A 14,897-nucleotide genomic window follows, 5' to 3' on the forward strand; every position below is an offset into this window, starting at 1 on the left:
TTCAGAATTATAATCACTGAACCATTTTCAATCCTAAATCATTTCCCAGTTATTTTATTCATCATATAATGTACTTTTTGAATGTTAAATGAGTTTTTGAGTAATTTTACTTGTGTAAATGCAGAAAACTTCTAGATAGTAGTGTAAAATTTGGGTTTCATGCCCAGTTGACTGAATTAAGCAACTGAGTGTAAATAGGTCAATGGTAGTACCTCAGCCACCCTAATCTAAAACTTCATGGTATCTTGAAAAAATAAAAGTATTTGCACCCCCGTCATTAACACAGGAATGAGCAAATATTGATGCAAATCCACACAAATGACAACAGAGCAAAGAGCAAAACCATGCAGAGGCTTTTTATTAAAGTCTCAACTAAGGAGATAGAAATGCTTCCATATACCACCCGCCGTTTGTATTGTTTATTATTGAATTATTTAAGTTCAGTGGGCAGCTACGTGAGATCTCCACACTTTTCGCCGGGTCGTTTTGACATCACGCAGGTTATCAGAAGCAGACATTACAGCGAGACAATGCGTGTGTGTAATGCCACAGAATTCTTTTTTTGCAAATATGTGAAAACAAATCTATAAGAAGTCAGCAGACCTGTTAACTATTTTCATTGACATACACTTAAAAAAAAAACTTAAGACAAGTTCACCACTCTCAAAATGTCAAATACAAACAACAGGTGCTCTTTGTGATGTTTTTTAGCATTTATATATATATATATTATAAAAAAAAAAAAAGGAAGGAAGGAAGCCGACAAGACATCCGGGCATCAAAGTGAAAAATTCATCAAGATTCAAAATTCATAAAGCATATCTTCGGCGACCCATACGGAGTTCACAAGTGCATGTATTCATCGTATTTGTGTACAATATGACAGAGGTAAAAAAATTAACAATTACCAAACAGGACCAAGTGATGTAAGAAGACATTTCTGCGACCCACAATTCTTTTTTTTTTTTGTTGCAACAATTACACATGAGCCACGACTAATCAAAAGATGGCATTCTTTTTGATTTTGCATTCGTGGAATAAGAATTAATCAGAATAATTCAATTCCAGCAATCTCGGGGCATCGCCATTTTAGGCAATATCACCCTTTCCTCGTGACTGAAAACTAACATCACAACTAAACGCGCAATGGTTGCATATGTCATGTGACCAAATCTGAAAAATAGGTTTGCAGATTCCCTGTGTATAATTCCCAGTTTGGTCATGTGATGGGGTAGGCATGATGTCAGTTTCCTTGCGACGGCTGTGTACGTCAGCTGATGGAAGTATACACAGGTAGTCTGTGAACCTGTAATCAGCAGATTCCCTGTGTATGCTGTATGTTGCTGACATAATAGTTTGAATACATTTTAGCCAGCTCAGGGTCAAACTATCATGTCAGCAACTCACAAAATACACAGGGAATCTGTCAATCGGGGTTATGGGTTTGGTCACGACATATGCAAAGTTTGGGGGGGTGATTGTGAAGTTCCTTTGGGTCGCCAGCAGAGGGCAATATTGCTTAAAATGGCAATGCCCTTAGGTTGGTGATTGTTGATCAATTATTCTACAGTATTTAATTCTTATTCCACAAATCCAATATTAACCAGAATACTTACTTTTGATTAGTAGTGGCATATACAACGTACTCTTGCCCCCAAAAGTTGCGTGATTACTTCTCCTTTAAAAGATATGGCATGTGCAACACAAACTATGACAATAGGAACACTTAATCTCTGCACTGACAAAAAATGCAAAAATAAGTACGTACTGACAGTGTCAATAGTTGAAAATGTCCAACGCATGGACACTAACGTATAGCAGACGGTGATGATTGTGTCGCAGTGTTGTTGCCTTATGTCTGTCCTCCATCTTTAGCACTTGGTTCACTGCAGTGGTTGTTAAGGGGGGTCTTTTATTTAACTTTCAGCAGGTGATGCCTCCATCGCTGCTGAAATATTGTTGTTGTTTGCTTGGGTGTATTCATCGGTCTGCTCTGGGCTGTCTGGGCTCCGCCTGTCCAGAAAGTGTAATAAAACTATGCTTCAGTTTTATTTCAACTATCAAATGGGCAATATATTCCCTCCAAATTTTGTGACTTATCCCCCATGATTTCAAGACTTACTTTTTGACTATTTTGCAATGTTACTCTATCTGACAAACTGCATTTGTATCAACTCACATAAATTGCTTTACATTGAGAGCTTTTTCAAAATCAAAGTTATTTTGCAAGAATAAAGTACTATCCATGAAAAAAAAAATGTAATTGTACAAAAAAGTTGTATTTCTCTAAAACAGGAGTAACTCAACGACTCTAATCCGCCCCCACAAAAAAATTACTTGTATAAAAATTGCAGTCTTTATGATTAGCCATATTGTTTTTAAGAAAATGGTACAACGCAACCTTATAAGAGAAAAATATTTTTATGAGAAACTGAGCAGTAATCTTAAAAGAATAAAGTTTTTCAATAAAAACATGAATAATCTTACATTAGTTAGGGTGTATGTTTTCAGCATAAATATGTATTTTTGCCCCTTTCTATTCGAGCATTTATGAGAATTATTAGCTCCTGCTTCCTGGTACTCTGTCATTTAAGGGTGGAATGGAATTTACCCTTGATGGACACATATCACTGAGAAATAAATGAAAAGAACAAACAAGCACATTCCATTCACCTGATTGGACTGGAATTGGTGTGGTTGTTGCTGTCAGCTTCGGCTCTATTCTCCTCCCCATCTTCAACTTTTTTCTCTTGCGACTCTCCATTCACAGCAGTAGAGTCTGGCGAGACACACAAAGCTTTATGATCAAATATACTCATTTATGCTTTGAATTGAATGTGTTGGCTTTTTTTTAACCTGTGTCTTGTGTCTCCTTCTCATTGACCTCTCCTTCCTTGTCTGTTTTCAGTTTAGCTGCCGCTTCTGGTTTGCCCACAAAACGAACTTTTAACTTGTTGTACACCTCGCTGGCCTTCTCCATGACTGCCGAACTGGCTTTATACCGACGAATCTGCATGGTGGTACACAGATATTGCCGTTGTACCACTCTGAAAGCAACACATGGGGTGGATATGCCTATAGAGCTCGTGCACGTGACGTCAAATATCGATGGATTTTGGCAATTCAACATGATCGATGGTGCCCAACTAAAATACACACACGCCTGTGTAGCGATCGCTTAGTTTCAGGTTGGAATAATTCTTAATCTCAAACTACCAAGAAGTATTTATAATGCCAAGTTGGCTCATTTGAGAACAATGTATATTTAAAAAAAACTGTCTGTCGCAGAGGTTTATGGAGGTTAAGTGTGGCCCCAATCGCTTCCGTGGACTTTCGCGGAGACAATTCCGTCTTTTTTTTTTTTTTTTTTTTTTAAATCATAGTTCATGAATGCGAGTTTGTGTAAAACCAGAGGTTACTTATTTAAATATTGGTATTTGTATTGAATATTAGCTGAAAAGATTGATGGATTCTGGCAAAGGTTAACGTGTAGCCGAATACGCTTCCGCGTTCATGAGCCGTCAACCTGTCACTATGCCGGATTTATTCCAACGAAGTATTTGTATGCGTCCGAACTTTTATTCGCTTTCAAACATTTCTGTGTAAATCTCGACGACTTACTCACCAAATACATGTGTAGATCCAGTTGTCCAAGACAAGCGGAAGTGAATTAAAAAAACAACAATTTCAGCTTTAAATATGGGTCCTCTATGCCAAGTGTCTCTCATTATTCCACGTATCTTCATTTATTATCACCTTTTAAATGTTGAATGGTATCGGACAAAACTCTGGGCTTCGTGCCATAAGACATGTTTTCGTTTCGTCTCAACGTAATTAACTTGCAACAATGCTTTGTTTGACTGGCAATATGACCAGTCACGTGATTTTGGTGACGTAGGTGCACGAGCTCTATTGCAATACACTGTTGAGCCAGAAAATCCTTGAAAGTGATTAACAACCACCACTTTGCACAGCAGTTTATTGAAGGATCCAGGAGCTGAACTGTTTTTTCAGGATCATAGTCCGAGGAAGAGATGCACCTTTTTAAGCGTGGCGATGACGTCTGCGTTCTTGTGGAGGATCTGGCTGGTGACGGGCACTGCTTCCAGCTCTTCCAGGGCTTGTAGACATCGCTCAATGTCCTGCATGATATACGGAGCATGACACTTTCAAACGCGTTACATATAATCACTGATGGGCCAAAACCTCCTAAATCTCAATTTGGTCAACTGCATATTTTTTCCACAATTCTATACTATTTCTCAGTGGCCATGTACTTCAGTTATTTTTACAAATTATTGACCACTCTTTAGTGCTGTCAATTGCTTGCCCTTTTTTACAATACAATATGCAAGTTGGAATGGGTGATATGACCCATAAATAAACTGTATCCCCCCCCCCCCCCCCCACAAAAATCTGATTCATGATTTACTTTGCAGATGTCAAAAACATGTAAACACGGTCTAGAAAAATGTGCTTTAAGGCTCTGCGTGCAACAAGCAATGTGGCTCAACTGCTGTCGAGTGTGTGGGCTTCTTAAACTAGTTTCATGAGTCCCCAACTAGTTATGTTAGGATTTAAAAATTTGAATTGGGAATGGTATGGTACCGAACCCCCTGATACGAGCTGTTCGGTCCCTCTATGACCGCTGTCAGAGTTTGGTCCGCATTGCTACCAATAAGTTGGATTCATTTCTGGTGAGAGTTTGACTCCGCCTAGGCTGCCCTTTGTCAACAATTTTGTTCATAACTTTTATGGACAGAATTTCTAGGCGCAGCTGAGGCGTAGAGGGTGTCCAGTTTGGTGGCCTCAACATCGCATCTCTGCTCTTTGCAGATGATGTGGTTCTGTTGGCTTCATCAAGCCGTGATCTCCAGCGCTCACTGAAGCGATTCGCAGCCAAGTGTGAAGCGGCTGGGATGAGAATCAGCGTATCCAAATCCGAGACTATGGTCCTCAGTCGGAAAAGGTTGGCGTGCCCTCTCCGGGTCGGGGATGAGATGGTTCCCCAAGTGGAGGAGTTCAAGAATCTTGGGGTCTTGTTCACGAGTGAGGGAAGAATGGAGCGGGAGATCGACAAACGGATCGGTGCAGCATCTGCAGTGATGCGGTCTGTTGTGGTAAAGAGGGAGCTAAGTTGAAAGGGGAAGCTCTCAATTTACCAGTCGATCTACGTTCCTACCCTCACCTATGGGCACGAGCTGTGAGTCGTGACCGAAAGAACAATATCCCAGATACAAGCGGCCGAGATACAAGCAGTGTTCTCTGCAAGGTGTCCGGGCTTTTCATGAGAGAGAGGTTGACAAGCTCAGTCATCCGGGAGGGGCTCAGTGTCGAGCCGCTACTCCTCCATTGAGAGGAGCCAGATGAGGTGGCTGGGGCATCTGATCTGGATGCCTCCCGGACGCCTCCCTGGTGAGGTGTTCCGGGCATGTCCCACCGGAAAGAGACCCTGAGGACGACCCAGGACACGCTGGAGAGACTATGTCTCTCAGCTGGCTTGGGAATGCTTCGGGATCCCTTCGGAAGAGCTGCAATAAGTGGCTGGGGAAAGGGAAGTCTGGGTATGCCTGCTGAAGCAACTTCCCAGGCGACCCGACCCAGAAAAGCGGTAGATGATGGATGGATGGATGGAACCAAGTATGAAGCAAGATCCCTCCAGTTGCCACCCAGGCCTACTAATGTGTTTTACAATAATACTTAATTAAATTTGCAATTTCATATGAACCTATGGCTAAAAAGTGATTATTTCCATAAGCCCCTCAAATATGCACACACTCTCCCTTTCTTCTCACCTGCTTGCGCTCTTTATATTATATACAGGGACTTGGGCAGTCTGCTGCTTCCTTGACAATCACATCATTTATTTTTTTTAATGAATAAAAATACCGTGTAGTTTTGTTGAGCCTCAAAATGTTTACCCAATAAGAACACAAGTAATCAAGAGTTTCTAGGTTTCAGTGACTCCCTGCAAGGGTCAATCGCTAGTTTGAGATTGTCGAGTTCAGTCGCAATCTGCCGCATATCTTAAATGTGCCGTAAATGAGCACCGTCTTTGCCAATGTTGAAACTCGTCTTCTGCCTAGCTCCTTTGTGGTAATTGAGAAAACAATGAAAAATATTCTGCTCATGTTGTCAGTTTCTTTACCAAGAATGGAATTGTTCACTTACAGGGTTGTCCACTTTCAGGGCAAACTTGATGTCTGTGTGGAGTTTCTGAAGTTTTTCCTCTGGCGATAGTTCTGACATTGAGCACACAGGACAACAATTAGTATTTACATTCATTTCCTTTTTCACAATTCTTCAGCTGAGCGAAAGTTTCCTGAAAACTTACTCCACCCTGTTATGCCCCACTGCGACTTAACATGAGAGTGGTGAGATATTAGTCACCTTTTTTCTTTTCTACTTTCTTCTGTGGAGGCCTCTCTGATTTGTGTTTGGGTTTTTCTGGCTTGGACCTAAAATGAAAGAAAACAACTGTTTAAGTTCCTGGAGTATGATGACAAACATGCATGTGACTTCTGATAGAAAAGGTGGGCTCACTTGGCTCTGGCCTTCTCCTCGGACCGTCTGGCTTTCTTCTCTCTGAGCTCCTTCTCCCTTCTTTCCTTTGCCTTCTTTAGTCGGCTTTTGTTTTGGTTGTCTGACTTCTTGGCTGGTTTCTTCACCTTTTGACAGAAACAAACCATACTTACTTCGACATTGAATTGTAAACAGAGGAGTTTGACAGATAGTGAACACCTCTTAAAAAATACAGCTTCTTCAAGCTTTGTATTGGCACTCCCAGGTGAAGTTAACAGCGAAACTAAATGATAGTTACACAGTCTATAGCAGAAATGCAGATGTTGAGGTTCTCGCTCGGAGTGAGCAGGTTGGATAGGATTAGAAATTAGCTCATTAGAGGGAGAGCCAAAGTTGGATATTTTGGAGACAAGATTCGAAAGAGGAGACTTTGATGGTTTGGACATGTTCAGAGGCGAGAGAGTGAGTATATTGGTGGAAGGGTGCTGAGGATGGAGCTGCGAGGCAAAAGAGCGAGAGGAAGACCAAAGATAAGGTTTATGGATGTGGTAAGGGAAGACATGAGGGCAGTTTGGGTTAGAGAGGAAGATGCAGAAGATAGGCTAAGATGGCAAAAGATGACACGCTGTGGCGACCCCTAACGGGACAAGCCGAAAGGAAAAGAAGATTTAAACAACCACATAGCTTTGCCTTGAAGTGTATTAAGATAAACACGTTTAAAGAAATATTAAACTCATACCTCAAGGCACCACTGAACAGGGCCTTGTGACAGTATTCGGCCCCCTTGAACCTTTCAAACTTTTGCCACGTTTGAGGCTTCAAACAAAGATATGATTTTTTTTTTTTTTTTGTCAAGATTCAACAACAAGTGGGACACAATTGTGAAGTGGAATGAAATTTATTGGCCATTTTAATCTTTTTTTAACAAATAAAAACCTGAAAAGTGGGGCGTGCAATATTATTTGGTCCCCTTGCATTAATACTTTGTTGCGCCACCTTTTGCTGCAATTACAGCTGCAAGTCGCTTGGGGTACATTAGGTCTATCAGTTTCGCATATCGAGAGAGTGAAATTATTGCCCATTCTTCCTTGCAAAACATCTTTAGCTCTGTGAGGTTGGATGGACACCGTTTGTGAACAGCAGTCTTCAGTTCTGCCCATAGATTCTCGATTGGATTCAGGTCTGAACTTTGACTTGGCCATTCTAACACCTGGATACGTTTTTTTGTGAACCATTTCATTGTAGATTTGGCCTTATCTTTTGGATCGTTCTCCTGTTGGAAGATTAATCTTAGTCTCAGGTCTTTTGGAGACTCCAACAGGTTTTCTTCCAGAATGGTCCTGTATTTGGCGCCATTCATCTACTGATCAATTTGAACCATTTTCCCTGTCCCTGCTGAAGAAAAGCAGGCCCAAACCATGAGGCTGCCACCACCATGTTGGACAGTGGGGATGTTGTGTTCAGGGTGATGAGCTGTGTTGCTTTTAGGCCAAACATATCGTTTTGTATTGTGGCCAAAAAGTTCGATTTTGGTTTTATCTCACCAGAGCACCTTCTACATGTTTGGTGTGTCTCCCAGTATGCTTGTGGCAAACTTTAAACGAGACTTTTTATGGATATCTTTGAGAAATAGCTTTCTTCTTGCCACTCTTCCATAAAGTCCAGATTTGTGCATGACTGATTGTTGTCCTATGGACAGACTCTCCCACCTCAGCTGTAGATCTCTGCAGTTCATCCAGAGTGATCATAGCCCTCTTGGCTGCATCTCTGATCAGTCTTCTCCTTGTTCCAGGTGAAAGTTTAGAGGGATATGCAGGTCTTTGTACATTTGTAGTGGTCTAATACTCCTTCTATTTCAATATGATTGGTTGCACAGTGCTCCTTGAGAGGTTTAAAACTTGGGAAATCTTTTTGTATCCAAATCCGGCTTTAAAATTGTCCACAACAGTATCTCTGACCTGCCTGGTTTGTACATTGGTCTTCACGATGCTCTCTGCACGTTAAACAGAACCCTGAGACTATCACAGAGCAGGTGCACTTATACGAAGACTTGATTATACACAGGCGGATTCTATTTGTCGTCATCAGCCAACATTGGATCATTCAGAGATCCTCACTGAACTTCTGGAGTGAGTTTGTTGCACTAAAAGTAAAGGGGCCGAATAATATTCCACCTCCCAATTTTCAGTTTTTCATTTGTTAAAAAAGTTTCAAATATCTAATAAATTTTGTTCCACCTCATGATTGTGTCCTACTTGTTGATTCTTGACAAAAAATGAAATTTTTATATCTTTATGTTTGAAGCCTAAATAAAATGTGGCAAAAGGTTGAAAAGTTCAAGGGGGCCGAATACTTTCACAAGGCACTGTATGTATTTTTGTAGTACTTGTGTTTGGCAGTTTGTTGTTAGATTTTTACGATGAATAATATGTGTCTTGCCTCACGAAGATTGGGAAACACGGCCCTATTGGGAGTGCAGAAGAATCACGCTCTTGTTACCTCAGCTGATGATGCAGAGTCGGAATCAGATGGCGCTGGGATCGGGGGCGGCGGGGGTTTCTTGGACCTCTTCAGCGGGTGATCGTCGACACCTTCATCTGAGCTGCTGCTGTCACTGTCCTTTTTTACCTCTTTCTCCCTTTTCCGCTTCTCGTCCTCCTCCTTTTCACGCTCCCGTAGCCGCCGTAGCTCCTCCGCCTCCTCCTTTTTCCGTCGCTCCTCTAGCTCCCTCCGCCGCTCCTCATCCCGTTTCTTCCACTCGCTTATGCGGTCCGGCTCGCTGTCGCTGTCGGTGCACAGGGATTGACTTAGACAGCTGACGTGTGTACAGACACTACTCTACTTAGTACAAACATTGAAGTTGGGAATTTTCAGACATATGAACAGACTGCCGGGTTACAGGGTTTTTCCTGCATATGAAATACGAGGTGGGCAGGGGGCAATTCAAGATGCTAATAACCTTCTGTGACTTAACAATGTTACGTATGTGCATGTATTTGGGGAGCAGACTGACCTATCACTGTCTGATGACGATGATGCTGCTGGTTTTGGAGGTGGAGCTTTAGGTTTCCGTGCACGAGGCTTTGGTGCTGGTTTCTCTGTGGACAGGAACATAAGAAATTACCATTACATCAAATAAATAAATAAATTAATTAAAAAAACTTAAACTAGAATAATTCTTTCAAACTTGCCTGCAGCTTTTTTGCGTGCCGGTGGAGCCTTCCGCGGAGGCGGGTCAGATTCTGAGTCAGACTTGGAGCCCGACTGAGACTCTGAGCCAGACACAGCCGGTCGGGGCTTTTCATCCTCTGAGTCGCTGTCTGCCGCTTTCTTCTCGGAACTGGATCCTGAGTCTGAATCCGAGCTGGATAAATCTTTCTGCAAAGGGCCCAAAGATAGGTAGATAATTTAGGCCGTGGGTTTACAGTTAATTACACAAAAAAATATATATATATATTTTTCAAATCAGTCCAGATAGAAATTATTTTAAACTTCCCTTCCACTGACTTTTGGCCAAGTCTATTTTAGAGTTTTGGAAAGCTTTTTTAAGACACTGGAAGCACTTGAGTTGACAAAAATGCATTACAGCCTCAAATTGTATCTTAAAATCATATTCTTAGGATTGTACTTACCTGTTTTTTAAAATGAAAATAAATCGGATTTTGTCATTTAAATTGTAAGTTTTTCCTCTATCACAGTTCAGAGCTTTGGTGTTCAAATCTGGACCTTTCCTGCGTAGCGCTAGCATGTTCTACCCATACTTGTGTGGGTTTTTCACAAAATATGCTGAATTGAAGAAAGGATTGTCCATAGTTATGAATGTGATATTTGCCCTGCAACTGGTCAGCAACCACTCCATGGTGCATGCCACCTCTTGCCCAGAGTCAGCTGGGAAAGGCTCCAGCTCACCTGCAACCCTAATAAGAACAAGCGCTATAGCATATAGATGGTTGGATGGATGGATAAATACTCAAAAATGAAAACAACCATCCATCCATTCATTTTCTTCACCGCTTATCCTCACGAGGGTCGCGGAGAGTACTGGAGCCTATCCCAGCTGTCAACGGGCAGGAGGCGGGGTACACCCTGAACTTGTTGCCAGCCAATCGCAGGGCACATCGAGACAAACAGCCGCACTCACAATCACACCAAGGGGCAATTTAGAGTGTCCAATTAATGTTGCATGTTTTAGGAATGTTGGAGGAAAACCGGAGTGCCCGGAGGAAACCCACGCAGGTACGGGGAGAACATGCAAACTACACATGGCCAGCTCTGGGATTGAACCCGGGACCTCAGAACTATGAGGCCAATGCTTTACCCACTGAACCACCAAATCATTTCTGTATTTTATGAGTACTCTACGCAAAACAATTGAGTCCTCGTTCCGAAAAGTGCTTCCTTAAATTTAAACAAATTTAATTGTATACCTTTTTCTTTCCTCTGCCTGCTGCTGCTGCTGCTTTCTTGCCACCTCTCCCAGTTGGTTTCTTCTCCGGAGTAAAATCCTGTGAAACATGAAAGATGACGGCATGTCATTGTGTGTGTGTGTGTGTGTGTGTGTGGGGGGGGGGGTCTCTTTCTCTCTAATGACCTGGTCACTGTTTTTGCCAGATTCAGACTCTGAAGGGGTGGCTTCTGATTCTGATGGAGATCCGCTTTCCTCATCTCTGTCAGTGGACGCGGGACGAGCCTTTTTGGGGGGAGCTGGACGCTAAAGACACAAGGGACGAGACTTAATTTCAAATACAGGAAATGACCGTTTTAATGTATTTATAAACAAGGAAAACACAGAAGAGGCTGTTAGATTTAAAAAGGAGCTTGTCGATCTACCTTAATAGCTGGCGGCTTCCTCTTCACCCCTCTCCCCCTTCCTCTGTCTTCACTGGCGGAATCAGAGTCAACTTCGCTTGCCGACTCTACTTTCCTGGGCACGGGAGCTTCATCTTCGTCGTCATCTTCATCACTTCCTCCGCCGGCATTGTTGCCCTCGCTGTCGGACGAGCTGGCGGGCTGAAGAAGAAAAAGAATCAGCAATGTTGCAAAAACCTCTAACAGTGAACTTCCACCTATTTCGCTATGTGTGTACAACCTCTGTTCTGGACCACAATCCGTTCCAGAAGGCGGTTCGAGAACCGATTCAATATTCTGCGTACAGAGGTGGCGTTACACACAATAACAACGCGTGTCGTGGATCAGCTGGTTAGGTCACCCGCGTTATGTTATTTCTGGGTTTTTTTGGGTGCGTGGGAATTCACAACAAAGCGCGTCGTGGGCCAGCTGTTTGGGCCGTGCGCATTGTTAGTTCCGGGTTTGTCGCGGGCGTTCAAGTACCAATTTTCGTTCGAAAACGGAAGCAAAAAAAAAAAAATCTTGAAATTTTCGTTCAAAAAAAACAATTTGTTCAAGAACTGAGACGTTCGAGAACAAAGTATTCACTGTATTCGTGTTTGTCCTGTATAACGTATCCCTTGCTACTTTCTGAAAAACGCACGTTTATGGCTCTAATATTTTTGTGTTCTTTCTGGAACACCTGAAGATGTCACAAGACGCAACCAAAAGAACTGGATGATAGGAACATAGGAATTGGTGTCACAGAAGTATGTTGATATGATACCTCTGGAGAGGTCCAAGATCTTTGTAGCGGCAGAGCCAAGGCGAAAAAAAAAAAAAATCAATAGGAGTCCATTTTTTTATATATCAGGTCATATGTAAGCCATTTATTTTTAATGTTAATGTTGTAAAATGAGATTGTCATCAAAAGAGTCTGTGGTGTGTTTAAAGTGTTATAGGTTACTATCACCATTGGGGGGTGGGGTTCAATTACTCATTTTTTTGTTGTCCGCTCCCCTATGTTTACAGTCCTCTCTGAAGCGTAGTTGGTATGGGTGACTTACCACAGGTGGAGCACTGTAGGAGGCGTGTGGATTGTTCTGGATCTCCCATAAGCCTTCATTGAAGCCTTTTCTTTTGTTGGGCTTTCCGTAGCGATCGCTGTACTTTTCATAGGCAAAAAGGTCCTTGGCTGCGAGAAATGCACTGCAAGTGACAATGCAAAAACGACAAAACAAAACACAAAAAAATGTGACAATGCAACAAACAAAACAAAAGAAAAGCAACATTTTCAACAAAACTAATGGGAGAGAGAAGATTGCTTGTTTTCTTTTTTAAATGTGTAATCATTACCTGCATTTATGAAACACTAATCCCGTACTATAGCACTACAATTTGTTTAATGAACATAGACTTTTCCAAAATGTTGTATTATTCTTATTAATTTTCTTAGAGGTATAAAAAGCTCCAAATATAATTAACTCAGAAATGCTTACCACATATACACGAACACAAATTACAATTATTTACACATCAGATGTAGATGATATAGATTTTTGTTCCATTTAGACCAAAACTACACCACGGCCTCAATATTTCTTGCATAGACAGACCTATGGTAAAACAGTAGCGAACTTTTATTTTCCAAGTCCCAAAGAAGCAAATTATTACACTTCTTAGTCACAGTATGATGAAGCTTGTAATGTATGTATGTATAGCAATCCAGACTTTAGCATGCAGTGGCACAATTCCTCTCTGGGTACTCAGCCATACGCTTTTTCTAAAGCTACAAAGACACAATGGAGCGCATTCTGACCTTCATCAAACACAAACACCCTAAAGGCAAATAAAGCATCTGTGGTGCTCTTTCTAGGCATGAAACCATACTGTTGCTCACTAATACTTACTTCTGCCTTGGGTCTAGTCTCTACCACTCTTTCCGATAACTTCATTCTGTGACTCATCAACTTTATTCCTCTATAGTTGCCACAGCTTTGTATTTCACCTTCGTTCTTAAAAATGGGCACCAACAGCCTTTTCCTACATTCCTCTGTCCTTGTATGAGTTCCTGGACTTTGTGGTTTCACCACTTTCTTACAAAAGATACACAAAGTACTCAAGGCTGTCTCTCTGACCACCTTGGCTGTCAAGGTCCAGTCTACTGGTAATGTTAACACGGGCCACGATATATTCAGTATGGAAATCTTCGTATGTACGCTCATATTGTTCGGCATAGTTTTAACATGGATGCTATTCCTGAGGCAACCCTCTGCAGTTATCCAGGCTTGGGCCCAACATACACTTGTCACTGGCCTGTGCCCTCATAGGGCATCGATCTTGTATGCAAAACAGTGGTGTACTGTAGAATGGTGCCTTGAGATACTATTGCGGAATTAAATCATGATGCACAAACGGTTTCATTTTTTACATTCCTTTAAATTATATGCCCAAATGTTATTGGCTGGCTATAACGAATTAACAGCATGTTCATTGATTTCAAGGGGGACTTACTCATTAAACTCTACCAACTATTACCAAGTACCAGTGTATACACACACATCAGAAACGGACGATATGGATATTTGATAAAACAACACTAGCACTCGAGCCATTGTCTGCATTTTATGCGAAACAGATGTGTACTTACGTTTCGTGAGTCCCAAAGAAGAAAATGGGAATTTTATTCGGCGGAGGCTTCACTGCACCATCAGCCACATCTTCAATCTAAACCATAAACACCACAATAGTGTTAACATTGCAATATCGACATCGTATTGGTGGCGAAATGCTCTGACAGTTAACTGCAGACGACTTTGACCATTTTGGCACTGGGCAGGACTTAAAATAAAGTTATGTTGTTTGTGCAAAACACGCACGTCAAATGGGGGGGAACAAATAAGGTTAGCTTCGCTCGTAATGTATGAAGATGAGGCCGATATGGTCCCATGCAAACCGGGGCTTATTTCAGCTGTCATGCATGCCCATATAAAAGCCACCTGGAAAATGCAAAACTACATAATGGTGACATTGTATGTGTGCCCAGTGTCGTCGGGTTGCAAGGATGCATAAGCCTCCCCTCCCTCCTCATCCACCTCCTCCTCCTCCTGCCTGCTGCTGCTGCTACTAGCTTACTTACCCTGGCTGGCCAATGGGGGTAGCCCTTCATTTTGGCAAAGACCAGGTCTCCAGGCTGGAAGTTGTGCGGCATGGTCCCCCTCCCCTCGGCGGCCTGGTAACAAACGTAGGAATAAAAGGCGCTCGGCCTTCGGCGTGTCTCTCCGGGTTGGCGGTGGCCAGGTCGACACAAAAAGCTGAAAAACGACGGCGTTGGCTAAGGGAAGCTAATGGTGTACGAAGCTAAGCGTTACCGCGAGAACATACAAGCAAGAGAGAAGCCCAACGACTTCCGGTCAGATCTTGTTGACACGCCTTCAGAATAAAAAGACTTCCTATGAGAGGTAAATGAAATTTTAAATGTAAAAATATATATATATATCTATATATTTAAAATTGTGTGTATATATATTATATGTAAAGAAAAATAT

At 42.0% G+C, this 14,897-nt stretch overlaps 1 protein-coding gene across 1 annotated transcript; it reads right to left on the reverse strand.

The window, feature by feature from the left end:
• Positions 1–330: 330 nt before the first annotated feature.
• hdgfl2 (HDGF like 2) lies at positions 331–14,792 on the reverse strand. Its single transcript, XM_061824710.1, has 16 exons — positions 14,489–14,792; positions 14,000–14,076; positions 12,417–12,558; positions 11,353–11,532; positions 11,114–11,233; positions 10,950–11,027; positions 9,714–9,900; positions 9,536–9,620; positions 9,022–9,307; positions 6,544–6,668; positions 6,391–6,458; positions 6,172–6,242; positions 4,041–4,142; positions 2,857–3,010; positions 2,674–2,779; positions 331–2,013 (listed from the first exon to the last, which is right to left on the reverse strand). Exons 1-16 carry the CDS (start codon positions 14,558–14,560, stop codon positions 1,917–1,919), a joined length of 1,950 nt encoding a protein of 649 aa, XP_061680694.1. The 5' UTR covers positions 14,561–14,792; the 3' UTR covers positions 331–1,916.
• Positions 14,793–14,897: the final 105 nt, after the last annotated feature.

The sequence above is a fragment of the Syngnathoides biaculeatus genome, chromosome 7 (assembly GCF_019802595.1).
Source record: "Syngnathoides biaculeatus isolate LvHL_M chromosome 7, ASM1980259v1, whole genome shotgun sequence".
In the NCBI taxonomy this organism is placed as follows: domain Eukaryota; kingdom Metazoa; phylum Chordata; class Actinopteri; order Syngnathiformes; family Syngnathidae; genus Syngnathoides; species Syngnathoides biaculeatus.

Bases quoted from the DNA above. Each gene is read 5' to 3' on its own strand.
- hdgfl2 (XM_061824710.1), bottom strand. From the start codon at position 14,560: ATGCCGCACAACTTCCAGCCTGGAGACCTGGTCTTTGCCAAAATGAAG. The intron at 9,621-9,713 runs GCAAGTTTGAAA...TCCTGTCCACAG, and splicing joins GGCACGCAAAAAAGCTGCAG to AGAAACCAGCACCAAAGCCT. The intron at 9,308-9,535 runs GTCAGTCTGCTC...GTGCACCGACAG, and splicing joins TCGTCATCAGACAGTGATAG to CGACAGCGAGCCGGACCGCA.